This window comes from Larimichthys crocea, chromosome XVIII (assembly GCF_000972845.2).
Source record: "Larimichthys crocea isolate SSNF chromosome XVIII, L_crocea_2.0, whole genome shotgun sequence".
Taxonomy (NCBI): Eukaryota; Metazoa; Chordata; class Actinopteri; family Sciaenidae; genus Larimichthys; species Larimichthys crocea.
This window is the reverse complement of record NC_040028.1, coordinates 16,620,775-16,634,910: the sequence shown is the minus strand read 5'-3', so window position 1 is coordinate 16,634,910 and position 14,136 is coordinate 16,620,775. Positions and strand designations below refer to the sequence as shown.

At 42.6% G+C, this 14,136-nt stretch overlaps 1 protein-coding gene across 2 annotated transcripts; it reads left to right on the top strand.

The window, feature by feature from the left end:
• Nucleotides 1-6,905: 6,905 nt before the first annotated feature.
• LOC104934108 (atypical chemokine receptor 3) lies at nt 6,906-12,847 on the top strand. 2 transcript variants are annotated; one of them, XM_027291213.1, is made up of 2 exons: nt 6,906-7,109; nt 9,809-12,847. In XM_027291213.1, exon 2 carries the CDS (start codon nt 9,884-9,886, stop codon nt 11,015-11,017), a length of 1,134 nt encoding a protein of 377 aa, XP_027147014.1. In that variant the 5' UTR covers nt 6,906-7,109; nt 9,809-9,883; the 3' UTR covers nt 11,018-12,847. The 2 variants fall into 2 exon arrangements, with proteins under 2 accessions (XP_027147014.1, XP_010747995.1); XM_010749693.3 differs by having other exon boundaries at nt 6,906-7,112; nt 9,814-12,847.
• Nucleotides 12,848-14,136: the final 1,289 nt, after the last annotated feature.

Here is a 14,136-nt window from a genome sequence, read left to right as displayed (position 1 = left end):
CCAGTGTGAACACACAGTTCCCAGGAAACTCGCCACAATGGGACTTTTTACACCACCTTTTGCTCATTAGGGATGTGAATATTCACCAGAGGAATATTCCTCAGGGGAACCTGACTGTATTTACCATATATAAACAAACACTTTGACATATCAAGACCTCTATGTGCACTTCACTCAGCTTGGCTGGCAGTGATAGGGCCCAGGCAGGCCTGCACAGTGCAACTTTGAAACTCTTACACGGAAGGCCTGCCATCGTGGTTTTGATGAATGAATGGACATCAGGCTATTGGCCCCCATTCAGGTTTTGATGTATGGAGTGCCTGGTACTGGGAGGCTGACGTGAGGCAGCAAAGCTGTTTCTTATTTACAAGTCGAAGTTTGAGAGTAGCTGGGAGGTTCGGTTAAGGCTTTTGGTGGTTTGGGGCGTCAGAGTGACAGGGTTAAGGCTGCAGTCAGCCATTAATGCTCCTCTCTAAATCCTTCTCGATATTGTAATGAGAAGCAGATCTCCGCTATCTCCACCACAGCCCTGCAGATTGATGTGAGAAACAGACATATGGTGAACACAGTACATCCTGTCCCTCACTCCTGCTTTATCCTATTGCTCCAGCGTTGACTTCTCTTCTCCTTTTTTTTTTCTTTTTTAATCTCTGATTTAATCGTATTTCTGTCTTTTGTTTCATGCATCTCCCTTGGATATTTCTCCCACTGTCACACATCAGCATAAACAATGAAAGACTACAAATGGCCTCATGTTTTTCGTCTGTGAGTAATAGATTTAACTGAAACTCAGGGTTACAGACTATGAAGAAAGACTAGATGAATGGGAATTCTAGTACCAGTGCCCCTCGCTAGGAGCTCCAGGCGAACAGGGCTCAACTCCAGATGCTGCCTGGGTTGCCACATCCTGGCCGTAATCCCCCTGCAGTGCCGCATTTGCTTGTGTGCATGCAATCGGCATGAGAGGCCATGAATGGAAACCACCTGGGACGCGCGAAAAAAGGGCTTGAGGTTATTTTCCATCACATGTTGTTCTGGTGATTCTGATCAATCGTCTTGTGCCGCAGGGTCATTTTTAAAGGACGTGATATTTACAGTGTATCGCCATTTAGATCTTTTTTCATTAAAGTGAGCCAGACTTCATCCTGCTAGCATGTTTATCTACATTATTTATTCTATCATCTTGTTTGAGTGCAGTGGACCCGTGTTTATATCCACTGAACCCTGGAGTGTTTGGTTTCCACTCAGAGCTCACGCTCTTATAAAACTTGGCTTTTCTTGTTTGTAATTGGACCGCCACTTTGTTAATGTTAAATCAGCCTGTTTACTGTACTATTGACGCAACTTAAAAATTTCAAACTCAAGTTAGAATCGCGAACTTGATCCCAGTGACAGTATGTCAACACCGAGGCTTTTACTGCCACAGGCCAACAAGGAAACACAAGTAATGTTGCCGGTGCGGCTGTTGCTGCAGGCGTCTCCAAAACACCGCTGCATTCCAGCAGTTGTGCTGATGGTCCATTTTTCATTTGGCGTGACAGGACAATGGGGTAGAAAGTTAGCCACCTTATCTGTGAACTCTGTGTCAGCAGCATAGAAAGGCAGCGTGTTGTGAAGCATACTTTGGGATTGTCGAGATAGAATTACTAGATTAGAGCTACAGCCCCCAGGGAACACAGTGAGATGGACACCTTCTCCTGCAGCCTGTGGACAGATACTGTCATTCACTAATCCATACTGGACACCAACTGTCCCCTGGAGCAAGACTTTTTCTTTCAGTTTTTACCCATCATGTGTATGATCCCAATGACCTTGGCTCATATTAATGATCATGGCATGTGTGTGTGTGTGCGCTGAAAGAGTGGGGGTGTAAAGGAACCTGTAAGGGTTGGGGAAAAAAAACAGAACTTGTCCTTTGTTTGAGATACTACTGCGTGCAGAGATGATAGACAAAGTCAATGGACTGTGTGAGCTGCAGCCGGTCATGGTCAACAGCTCAGCATGAAGGCACTGACAGATTCAGTGAGTTCACAGAAAGAGAAGAAGACAGGAGAAGAGTAAAGAAAGAGACCTGCGTGACAGTGGAAGAAAAGCAAAGATTTTAAAGCTGCAATGAACAATATTTGTTTATTTTTATAATTTTGTCTTTTGGTCAGTTGGTCCAACATTTTTCTCAACTATCGGATGGATTGCTGTGAAATTTTGTAACAAACATTCAAACATTCCAGAGGAGGAATCCTATTTTTCCTCGAGTGAAAGTTGTGAGTCAGAGTGAAACATCTTGACAACTGAGGTGATCTTCCACAGGCGGGTCAAAGTGTTCCCTTATGACTGATATATCTCTACGTGTCCCTGTCCAAGTTTACAAGGTTCCCAAACCATGCCTCTGGTGCCCCATCACTCTTCCTCTGGCATATTTAGACCTTTGTTGAAATACCTTGACAACTATTGCATGACATGCTATGAAATTTACATTCATGGTCCCCAGAGGATGAACTATACATTATATGCAGACACCAGTCGTGGGTGTGTAGAGGCCTGTGGTCTGACAGCACACCCCTTTCCTGTGATTTATTGCTCTACCTAACCACGTGCTCTACCATATATTTGCATGCAAGCAATGTAATTTAATTAATCTTCATTTACGCATTTCCATAACCACGATGACAAGAAGATTTGGATTGCCTGACTTTTCATAGTGCCACCATCTGGTTTGCTTTATGATGCACCGTGATATGTTTAACTATACTTTGTATTTAATTCTGATTATTATATTGAACATATATTTGCCTAATATCAACGTGCTAAAATCACCATACAGCCCCACAGAGCTGTCAGCATGGCTCCTTGTTTAATAACAATGGCTCAAATATTTCCGTGTACGTGAAAGGTGTCACACATAGTTATGAACCCACAGAGAGTCATGCCCTGACTCAGCAGCTCCCTCTTTTTCAGTATCTTTCAGCTCTTTGTTTTGGCTTTAAGTCATGCAACTTTTACTATTTTACTATTTTGGTTCACTCTCAATTCTCCCATCAGTGTCACTCCCTGCCACAGCTGGCACCTTTTTATTTTTTTTTTCCAGTGAAGAAACTCACTGTACGTTACCTGCCAGGACAGGCGCAGTTAAGAATTAGTTTAAAAGTTGGTTATTTTCCACAGGAATTGGCATAAAGTAAACGCTGCAGATTCAGAAGGAGAATGAATAGCACTTAACATTTGCCAGTTGGCTAGAAACCCAACTCCAAATGCTAATGTCGCTCTGTGGGTGATGGCTCCAAAAATAAGAAACTGCCAGCAAGTTCACCATATCAGCAAGTTGTTTCTGCTGTCCCAGAGTAGCCAAAAGGGTTTCATTTATTTCACATGTCGGTTTAACACAAAGCCTCTTGGTATATTCTCCTTTTTTTTTTTTTTTTGTCTCACATGTTTGACATTTGAGCGGTTCTCAGGTTTCACTAATATTCATTGGCTGGTGTGAGGGATGCTCTGTCAATGTGAGGAATGCCTTGATTGCTACATTTCCTAACAGGGACGCCAAACACACACCTGCAGGAACATATCCCTCAGAGACACAAAAGATCACCTCATCACAAGCCTGCACAATATCAGCAGTGACAAAACGCTGGCACGGAAACCCAAGACAAAGTCCAATTGAACAAATGGCTGCCAATCTTTTGTCCTTTGAATTTTTTAAAAGGTCCCTTGCTTCGTCACGTTCGCACACACTCTCATTCACAAGGCTCCATCCTTGTAAATGAATAAGTAATTAAGTGAAAGATAAGTGAGGTTGTGAGAGCAGGAATGTGAGAGAGTGTAGAGAAATGCAAGAGGGAGCCTCAGAGCATGAGGGAAGTTGAATGTTCATGGTAAAGATGTGGTTGAGAATGAGTTAGAGAGGGACCCACTGAATGGAGATTTGCACGAAAATAGAGTGTGTCTGTCAGACCCCCCACTGTGACCCAGAGCTAGACTACAATAGAAACAGCAGTCATTAGCAATAACTCTCTCAATCTTTCTTCCTCTGTTTTCCCCAACTTTTTTTTTTCCCCTCACACGCCCCATCCACCCTCTTTATTCTTTTTACGTCATCGCGATCCGGCAGTCTCCTACCCTTTTCCATATCCTAATCTCTTGATCTGTTTATCCTGTTTGTGAAAAAAGTGGACTATGAACGCTGACCTCGTCTAAAATACTTAAGACGTAGTTGAAAGAATCCACACTGTGTGAACGCACCTTTGCCCGCTTGTGTTTGAATCGTGGACAAATAAACTCGGGATGTTGTTTCGAGCATGGACACACAAATGGAGTGAAACTCCACTCCCCAAAAACATTGTCTTTGTAAAGCCTTCAGTATCAGTTAATAATATTTATTAGCACTATAATCTTGAATTTGTTTCAGAGGTCTTGACAGTCTGTGTAACAGCAGATGCATGAAATCCAAAAATATTGACACTGGCATTTCATTATTTAAGTTTATACAGTTGCCTATTTACACATCCACATGGAGCAACATTAGCATTCATCTGGAATCAGGTTTCTAGCTGCTGAAAGCACGTTGACTGTTCGCTCTCTTTTATCTGCGCTCGGTTTCCTCCTCGTAATATCAGCCTCTAAAATATCCAGCTCTTTAACCAGGCTAAATACATTTGCTGAAAGCTTGATTTTAATTGTTATTTCTTTATAGCAGACTGCTCCGGCGGTCTGATGGGAGTCTGGAGGACTGCAGCAGCAGATGCAATCAAATCTGTTTTTAATTGATATGTTGTGTGATTTCTCCCTGTAATAAGAGGGATGATGTACAAAAAGCAGGTCAACCCCTTCTTCGTGTTACATATAACATTAGTATTAAAATGTTAAGTGCACAGCTTGATTTAATTAAATGTTGCCCAATGCAATAATTTCCTTATTGCTTTGTGTTCATGTTTATTGATGAGCTGTTGCATCACTCGAAATGTGCCTAAAGTAATCTGATTCCATCTTATTCTCAGTAGATTCTTAATGAGAAATTTTTTTCCTAGCAGTAGGGGTAGCTGGATGGCTTTTTCTCAGACAAACACACATATTCACACACATACACACACACACACACACACCCCTGCTGTTCCCAGTCCGGCCTCCCTGTGAATGGGGACTGCAGAACAGAGGTTGGCAGCAGTCTGCAGGGCTACGGATGCTTATCAGAAAGGCTTACAAATCCCCCCTGATGCTCCTGATACGGAGGACAATGGGTATGCGTGCGTAGTGGGAGCTTTCTTTAAAGCCTCACTGAAACTGACTTCACTATACTCTGCTCTTTAATGAGGTCAGAGAGGCCTGCTGGCTGTATTTCATCACTGCATACAGGTCATACAGTCATAATATACTTTAGCGCGGTGACCTGTACGAGTCAGCGATATCTCTTTCCCAAGCAAACATGCCTGGCATACTGTACCAGATTAGGTCAACACTTCAATCACTGGGCATGAAATCAAATGAATTACCCTCACTTATGAGTGCTATCAAAGTATATTATCATGAGTACACACTTCAGACAATTCATTAATGTGTATACTTTCATAAATTCTACAGTTTCCTCTGTGTGATTCTGTCTCAGTATTGAACTTGGGGTTAATTGCCTTGGTGGGAGCAGCTGTGAGGCCACCAGTGCTGCAGGTGAGCTTTTCAGCAGCTCTCAGTAAACACATGAGCCTCCCACGCGGCTTTGTGCCGTTTCCAAAGGATGTGCCTGAACTGAGATGACAATAAAAACAACAAGGCTTCTGCTGCAGCTGATGTTATTGTTCCTAGTTCCAGGATAAGCATTGTATTATGGAAAGAAATTAATAAATCAACCTCTTAACTTGAGTCAGATTAAAATTGGAACAAAAAAAAAAAGAATGAATGAATGAATGAATGTATTTCCTGTGTTGTTCGTTATTCAGAGGGTGTTTTCAGTCTCTTCTGTGAGACTGGACGTTAGGGTTTTACCCATTTGTTGGTTTTGGGCTGAAGTAGGAGATGCAGATGTGGTTTACTGACTGTCTGCGGCTCTGGTTTCATATTTAGGTAAACGGGGTGGGGTGCTGCATGAAACATAAGGCGGCGGCCTCATAAGATGGTTTCATGTGGTTAATGTGTATTGCACATTACGTATACACTGTATGTTGTGGTTTATAGGTGGGTGATATTTAGCAGTCATGAAGCTTGTGGCTTAAAAATCAACATGATTGAATGTCAACTGTAGTTTCTCATGTTTGCATATATTATACATCAGCATACTTTCCACTGATTTCATGCATTCGACTATATACTTTGCATAATACAATATACTTTGCAGAAACCACTGTATATTGAGTGAGGAAGTTATAGACATAAAAAAGCATGCATATAAAAAATATATAAATGCATATGCACTTATATATTTAATTCATTTATAAAATATAAAAAAAATGCATGCAGTAAAATGCAGTTTAATGTTGTCTGTCTCTCACAAAGCATGTGTGCAACACCTGAACAGTTTCTTCAGTTTACTTGTTTGGTGTACCCACTTTTCTAAAAAGGTAATAATAATAATTTTTTATGCATTATTTATGTGCAACATCTAAACAGGTAGGAGTGTTTAAAAGCTGCATTTCTATGTCAAATATCTGTAACATTATTGCATTTTTCTCACATGCACGGGCTTTGCATAGTACAATATCAATAATGACATGTCATACTGGTCTATACAGTGCACATATGATGTTCAGCTTTGTGAAAATGCATTATGTTTTATATGTGAAGCGTCTCACAGCAGGAAATTCCGCGTTTTTTTTCTTCTTCTTTCTTCCCCCTCCTCTTTGGACGAAACTCGCCGGGCTGCTCGGCTGTTTACTGAACGCCTGAGGCGATGCCATGTCAATACGCATAGCTGTTAGGGCCAGCCTTGGAGGCGTATCTCTTCTGAGTATCAGCAAGTGCAGAAACAAGGAACAGTCCAGGCTCAGATTCATTTCAGGAGGACGAGGGAAGCGCACACAAGTTCCTCGCAGTGGAGTTGAAGTGATCCTTCAGCGCCAGAACTAAACGAAAACAAATCTGCTCTTTGAAAGGAGAGACTTCAGCGAGAGAGGAGGACTAAACAAAAACAGGTAAGCTGCTTAAATGTGCTCATGTTGCCCTGGAGAAGTGAGTATACAGGTAATTTATCGGGTTTTAAACAATGCTTAAAGCCCCAGAGATGCTCGATCAGTGCGTATGCAGCAGGCTGCTGTATATAAACTGATTAAAGGACATTTAACGACTTTATTAATGTTGTATTGTTACCGAAATATAACTCATACACAATCCTACTCAAATAGAGACACAACAGGTCTTGTGTAAGTATTTAAGTAACGCTTTAGTGATTCTTTTGGAACTTTTCTCTGCGCTGTTTATTTGCCTTTCCGGATAAACACCAAGTCAGGCTACTGTATACCGAGCTGACATCTGATAAGAGAACTTTGTTTCCTGGCGGATTCAAATTCAACAATGGCAACAATGCGACTAGTATGTGCTTTGCGTCAGCAAGCAGTGTGGGATCTGTCTCTGGCTTCGGTACCTTTGTGCGTAATGACGCGCAAGGCAAACCTGTCTCTCTAAAAAAAAAGTTTTTTTAAATCTCAAACTAAAGCATGCAAATAGAGACTGACAGGAGAAAACTTCTAACAAACGTGCTGCACCTGCTCTATTCTTGTCGACGGCATTAGCACATGAAAATAGTCCCCAATCGCTTTTTATAACGTGTGTATTGAGTAACAAAAGACGTTTTCGGCTAATTTGTAACTGGATGCTCGGAGGGGTTGAAAAGGGGAGAAACAGGGGGAGTGAGAGAGGGAGAGAAAGAGACAGAGAGAGAGAGAGTGACAGAGAGATGGATACAGTAGAGATGGGCTGCGTGCGTTGTCTCTGTTATCTGATGGTGTGGGTGTTAAAAGGTTAATTATCTTGAAGCCTGTGGGGCTACCTGGCACCTCCAGGTCTTTTCCATATAATATAAGGGAATTAGACAGAGACCATTGTGAGGGATTATCTCAGTTTAGAAAAGCCCTGTATTAGAATGATTCACACTCTCTATCTCAAAGGAATTGAAAGGAAAATTAAATGTCAGGTTTCTGACACTTATTGAAAGTTGTTTTTATCACAGACAGCAGTGGAAGAAGTATTTAGGCACATTACTAAGTAGGAAACACAGAAAGAAAATATTTTTATTGAAAGAAATGACCGAATAATGTCTGTTTTTGTGTGATCCGGTGATTTAAATCTGCAAAAATCACACCGCTGCGACATTATATTAAAATCATATGTTTCTCCGAAGTAGTTCGGATAAATCATTTACAGCATTCCCTATAAAAACTTACACCCACCCACATGTTGTACACGTAAACAACATGTTGATGTTTCAGCTGTTTGGCACAAAAAAGCATGAAGCTGCAACATAATAGATGACTTTAGTCATCGAATAAACATTAGGGGTTCAAAAGTGCATTACATCTGAAATGTGGTCCAGCAGAAGTATAGAGGGGTATAAAATAAAAACACATAATAGGTAAACTAATGAAAGATAACAAAGCCAGCTGTACATCCTAATATGTTCCAGGTGTCCTTGTATGTACTTATTTCCACTTTGGTTTTCTTTCATCAACCTCCTGTGACATTGTGCCAATTATCCCCTGTGTGCAGCACATGTCTCCTGCACAGACAGATGTCTGACGCGGTCACATTTCACTGCTTTCCGGCGTGCTGTGTCACCCAGTGGTCAGTGACCCTCTTCTTAACCTTGGTCGGAACCATTTTGCAGGCGTCAAGCCTCCCGCTGATTCCTGCACACAATTCACTCTGCGGGCGTACGAGTCAGTCGGGGGCAACAGAGGGGTTAAGCCACTCGTGTTCTGGTTTTGATCTATTACCTTTCACCTCTGATCCTTCACGCTGCAGCAGGCTGCCTGTTTAGGGGGGAGTTGAGAGAGACGTCACAGTGAAGAAAAAAAGATTGTGAATGCAGACCAGTGCTTTTTTTTTTTACCATACCGGGTTATTATCGTGCCGAGCTGCTCTGGACTGCTGCCTTTATGATCTTGCATATTACTCCAGTCACCTTACTCGAAGCGTTAACGTGCCCTGTATTCCAAATCGTGCGCATGTGTTCCCGTGTTATAAGATTCAGATGCTGTGAAATGACGTGATTCAAGGTTATGAGCGTGCTTCACTTTGATCATCCGGGTGTTGACAGCTCCTCTCTCACCCTCTCCTTCAACTGCAGAAAAGAAGCATGGGATTTCTTTCTTTTTTCTTTTTTTTTTACTATAACAAGCATGTTAAGGGAAAACATTCCTTAAAATGGCATCAGGTTTCCCACCCTGACCAAACGCTTTATCTTGGAATGCCCAGAACGGTCCCGGAAATACACTCTGTTTGGATTTCACTATCCCACTTCCCTGTGTCTAATCTGTGCTCTGTGCTAGTGGAGCTAATGTAAACATTTATTGTACTGCCCCCTGACTGCACATCAATCACACAGAACTCCTACATTTGTGACACAGCAACACTGAGCCTCTATTAACTCGTGAAAGCGATGTTTTAACAAGTTAACCGCATTAAGATTCCTCAGGATCTGGTGGCAAACCACAAGTGGCTTTATGTTTTATTAACTCATGCAGCTTGGGTCCAAACGTGTAAAATAAGACTTTGCTTTATGTAAAAGAAAATTGCTTCTTAAACATGATACCAGTAGGTAGCATTTGGCTGTTGGATCTTGATCCAGATAAATGTGTACTGCGAGAAATGATGACAAGATGTGTCTTGTTTTTACAGGATTTATCCCAGTCAGAGGTTGGTGTCCGTTACCTTGCAGTGGTCTGTGGTCCTCTCCCAGAGCTGAAAAATGAGTACCAGCGACCTGGAGGACCTGTTCGAGTTTCTTGGGGACCCCAACATCTCTGAAACCTTAAGTAACATAACGATTGGGGATTCGATGGTGTGTGCTACAGCGTTCAACCGCAGCGCTCTGCTCTACTCCATGTGCATCCTCTACTCTTTTATCTTCATCATCGGCCTGGCTGCTAACGCTCTGGTCCTCTGGGTCAACATCCGCGCACAGAGAGACTCCACCCCTCGCCATGAGACGCACACGTACATCGCCCACCTGGCGGTCGCAGATCTGTGCGTGTGCGTCACCCTGCCCGTGTGGGTGAGCTCGCTGGCTCAGCATGGCCACTGGCCCTTCGGCGAGGTGGCGTGTAAACTCACGCATCTGATGTTCTCCGTCAACCTCTTCGGCAGCATTTTCTTCTTGGCCTGTATGAGCGTGGACCGCTACCTAAGCGTGACAACGCACGGAGACAACGAGGGAGGCGCGCAGAGGAAGTTAATCCGCCGTGGAGCATGTGTAGGGGTTTGGCTTCTGGCTCTGGTCGCCTCCCTCCCAGACACCTACTTCCTGCGTACTGTGAAGGCAACACATGGGGATTCAATGCTGTGCAGGCCCGTGTACCCAGAGGAAAACCCCAGGGAGTGGATGGTTGGCGTGCAGCTGAGCTTCATCCTGCTGGGCTTTGTTCTCCCCTTCCCTGTCATTGCTGTGTTTTACGCCCTGCTCGCCAGAGCTTTCACACGCTCCTCTTCTTCCTCTTCGCCGTCTTCCACGGTGGAGCAGGAGCGTCGTGTGAGCCGCAGGGTGATCCTTGCCTACATCGTGGTGTTTCTGGGCTGCTGGGGGCCATACCACGGCGTCCTCCTGGTTGATTCCCTGTCCCAGCTGGGCCTGGTGCGTCTGACCTGTGGCCTGGAGAATGTGATCTACGTGGCCTTACACCTCACCCAATGTCTGTCCTTGCTCCACTGCTGTTTCAACCCCATCCTCTACAACTTCATCAACAGAAACTACCGCTATGACCTCATGAAGGCCTTCATCTTTAAATACTCCACAAGGACGGGCTTGGCTCGCCTCATCGATGCTTCCAACATGTCTGAGACTGAGTACTCTGCTGTAGCTGTCGACAACCCACCACAGATCTGAAACTCCAATCGGCATTTCTCGAACACTGTTTCTAAATATAGACAGCTATAACGCGATATAAACTTACGTTACAGCTGATTTGTCCTCATCAGAATCTGCATCATGTTTGACATTAGAGATAAAAAAAAAAAAGCTAATCCAGCATCTTTTTATTTTACAGGAATCTGCTCGAGTCACGTAGAAAAGCTTGAAGACAGGCTAATATCATCTTTGATGTACTGATTTAAAAGCACTTAGAAAGCAGTTTTATTATAGCAGCTGAAACTGAAAACATATGAATATTGTCACTCTTTTTATTTTAAAGCCAAAACAGTGACCATTATGTGTAAAATCATCGCCTGTTCTGCGCGTGTAGGATTGTATATTGTGTGTGCGTTCAAAGTGTGTGTGGTGTACATAATCTGACGGGCGTTGAATATTGTTAGCGTCAGCCGAGTTATCTTTTTGTATCGAGTTGTATTTATATACTGTACGTTTGAGCTGTTTCGCCTCTTTCCTGTTGTGTTGTAATTCAAAGTCTTTACACGCTGATGTCTGCTCAATGCTCCACTCTCATGCAATGCTGCCTCACCTCTGTTAGTCGAGCCACTGACTGGATCAGTGTTTCAGTCCTGCTGCCTCCTCGTTAATCAGAACCTCATGTCACATCAGTTGAATCCTTCAGACAAAAAAAAAATAAATCGTGTAAAGTTTTGAGTCGGTGCGACTAAGGTTCGTGAATCATCTCAAATCTCTTGTGTTCTGTATTTCATACTTTTGGTTAATACACTTTTTTTTTTGTTTAGTATTAGATGAGGAGATGTATGTCTGTACGATATATGAAACCGCAGCCATCTGCTGATAAATATAAAGATTGGAAACGGGAGGAAACGGCTAGCCTGCATCTATCTTGAGATAAAACGAAATCCATCCAAGCTCTCTAATAACAACAATTTAATATCTTGTTTGTTTAATCTCTACAAAAACCAAATGGTTATGGTTTTACAGGAGATTATGTACCTGTTCTTGTCTGGGTGCAGTGACTTCCCGTCGTCTTCCAATCCTGTACTGGCTTCAGCTTCATATTTTGCATACAGACATGAGTGGTACTCATCTAACTCTCTGCAAGAAACAAAACACAGTTATTATTCCTTTAAAGGTTTTTGTATGTACAAACAAACGACACAGCAAATTAACGCCTATATGTTTCATGAACATTGTCTGGAGGTTTCAACTGGGACTACTGAGCTTAAAGAGCAGACAGATGTAGCTCTTGTCTCTTCAAGTACAGTATTACGTAATTTACTGTACCGTCAATATATTTTTTTTGCATCAGTGTTAATAGTGGAAAGGATTGCACATGTGCATGTGGTATTAATACTGCTGTGTCAGCAGCACGCAGGCCACAGACGGCGAAAAAACTTTTATGACCAAATAACATGAGCGAATAGTTTTTATTACTTTTCATGTAGGCAGCGACTGTGGTGTGCAAGAAGCAAGTGTTTATTAGGGACCAAATAACAACAAGAGTTACTGCATTACTCGGTGTGGTGTCACAGATTGACACCGACAACTGACGTTTTACGCGTCGCACACATCGAGTTACACGGTTTACTCACTGTCTGTTGTAAAAAAAGAAAAAAAAACAACAGTCTTTTGATATGCTGACATAGAGTACATTGTGTCATGTGATTGGTTACACGTGTATGCTTTTACACTGAAAGGATTTCACGTTACGATTGCGAAAAAAAAGACTGGAGACACGAACATGTGTCTACAAGAACAGAGGCATTCCTTTGGTATTGTAATGTGTAACATGTGTTTTGTTATATATTAAATACAGAGAAAATGTTTTGCCTCAGTGATTTCTTTGGCTCTTGTCAACATAATCTCAACAACTTAATACGCTCCATGCCTCGAGAAGGCCGAAATGTGTGTGTTTTTAACTGAGGAGCGCCGATGCGACGTGTTCCACAAATGCCTTTACTGTTTCATTCGGTGCGTCGGATACAAAGCGAACAAACTCATCCAGACTCGGCTTTAATACAACATCATTTCGTGTGGTTTACTCCAGCTGTCATGTGACCCAATGCACTGTACTCTAGGCAACTTATGGTTCAGTTATGAAACACTGGCCAGACCTAACAGAGAGTACACATTTTTCAATTATTGTCACACCAACTTTCTTTCAGACGGCAAAATAAGAAAGAGATGTTACTCCTGCCAGTTTAAAGACACAGACTTATTTTCTTTTTGGCACAAGGAGATTTGAATTAGTTTGTTCTCTTGCATCAAGAACAAATTTGAGATCTGTTCCTTCATTTAATGAATCCCTCAAAAGAGCCAATAACAGTTCAGAGGATTATATATACAGAAACAAGTCAAAAGCTCATTAGTGTTTAGCGAACAGTGGCAGGGTGTTGTCGTTCCCACAGGAGAGTGGGTCAAGTACCGGGGGTTATCCTTCAGGATATGTGACAATCTTCCAGACCCTGCCTCTTTGCAATCAGCTGCCAGTTTTGAGTACTTCGGGCCTCTTTTCCCCCCCGTCTCCCATGGGATGAGATGATGAGCTCACTGAGGAAGAACATCTATGTGGCCAAGGACAACAAAACGATCTGGGGGGCGGGGAGGGCGGGATGTGGTGATATCCCTCGGGGGATCTCCCTGTCAAGGTTAGCTGTCATTTTAGCCTGAGGAGAGGAGTGTTGATACCGCTCCTTCCAGCTTTCCCTCCTATCCTGAGGAAGTGGCTAAGGTTTTTTATTACTGAAGAGCTGAAGAGTCACAAACGTTTGTGTCCTCATAATAAAAAAGTAGAAATGTCAACAATAAGACCCTCTGTTTTATTTTTAATTTGTAACATCTGTAAATAATTGCATGCACATCCTTCCTCCTTTGTTTCACTTCTTGCCTACAGATTTTCCAGTATCTCAGCCTCCGTTTTCAGTATCTGGTGACGTCAATTTTGCTGACAGGATGTATTGATGGATCGCATTGACAAGAGAGTTGCAGGTCTGGTGTTAGCAGGCCAGTAAGTTAGTCTGATGAGGAAACTGTGCAGGGATTTCCAAAGGTCAAACCAAGTGTGTGACCTGCTAATGATAACCCCTCCGCAACTTCCTCACTCCCGGTAACAT

Excerpts from the sequence above, each read along its gene's own strand:
- LOC104934108 (XM_027291213.1), top strand. The coding sequence starts at position 9,884 with ATGAGTACCAGCGACCTGGAGGACCTGTTCGAGTTTCTTGGGGACCCC.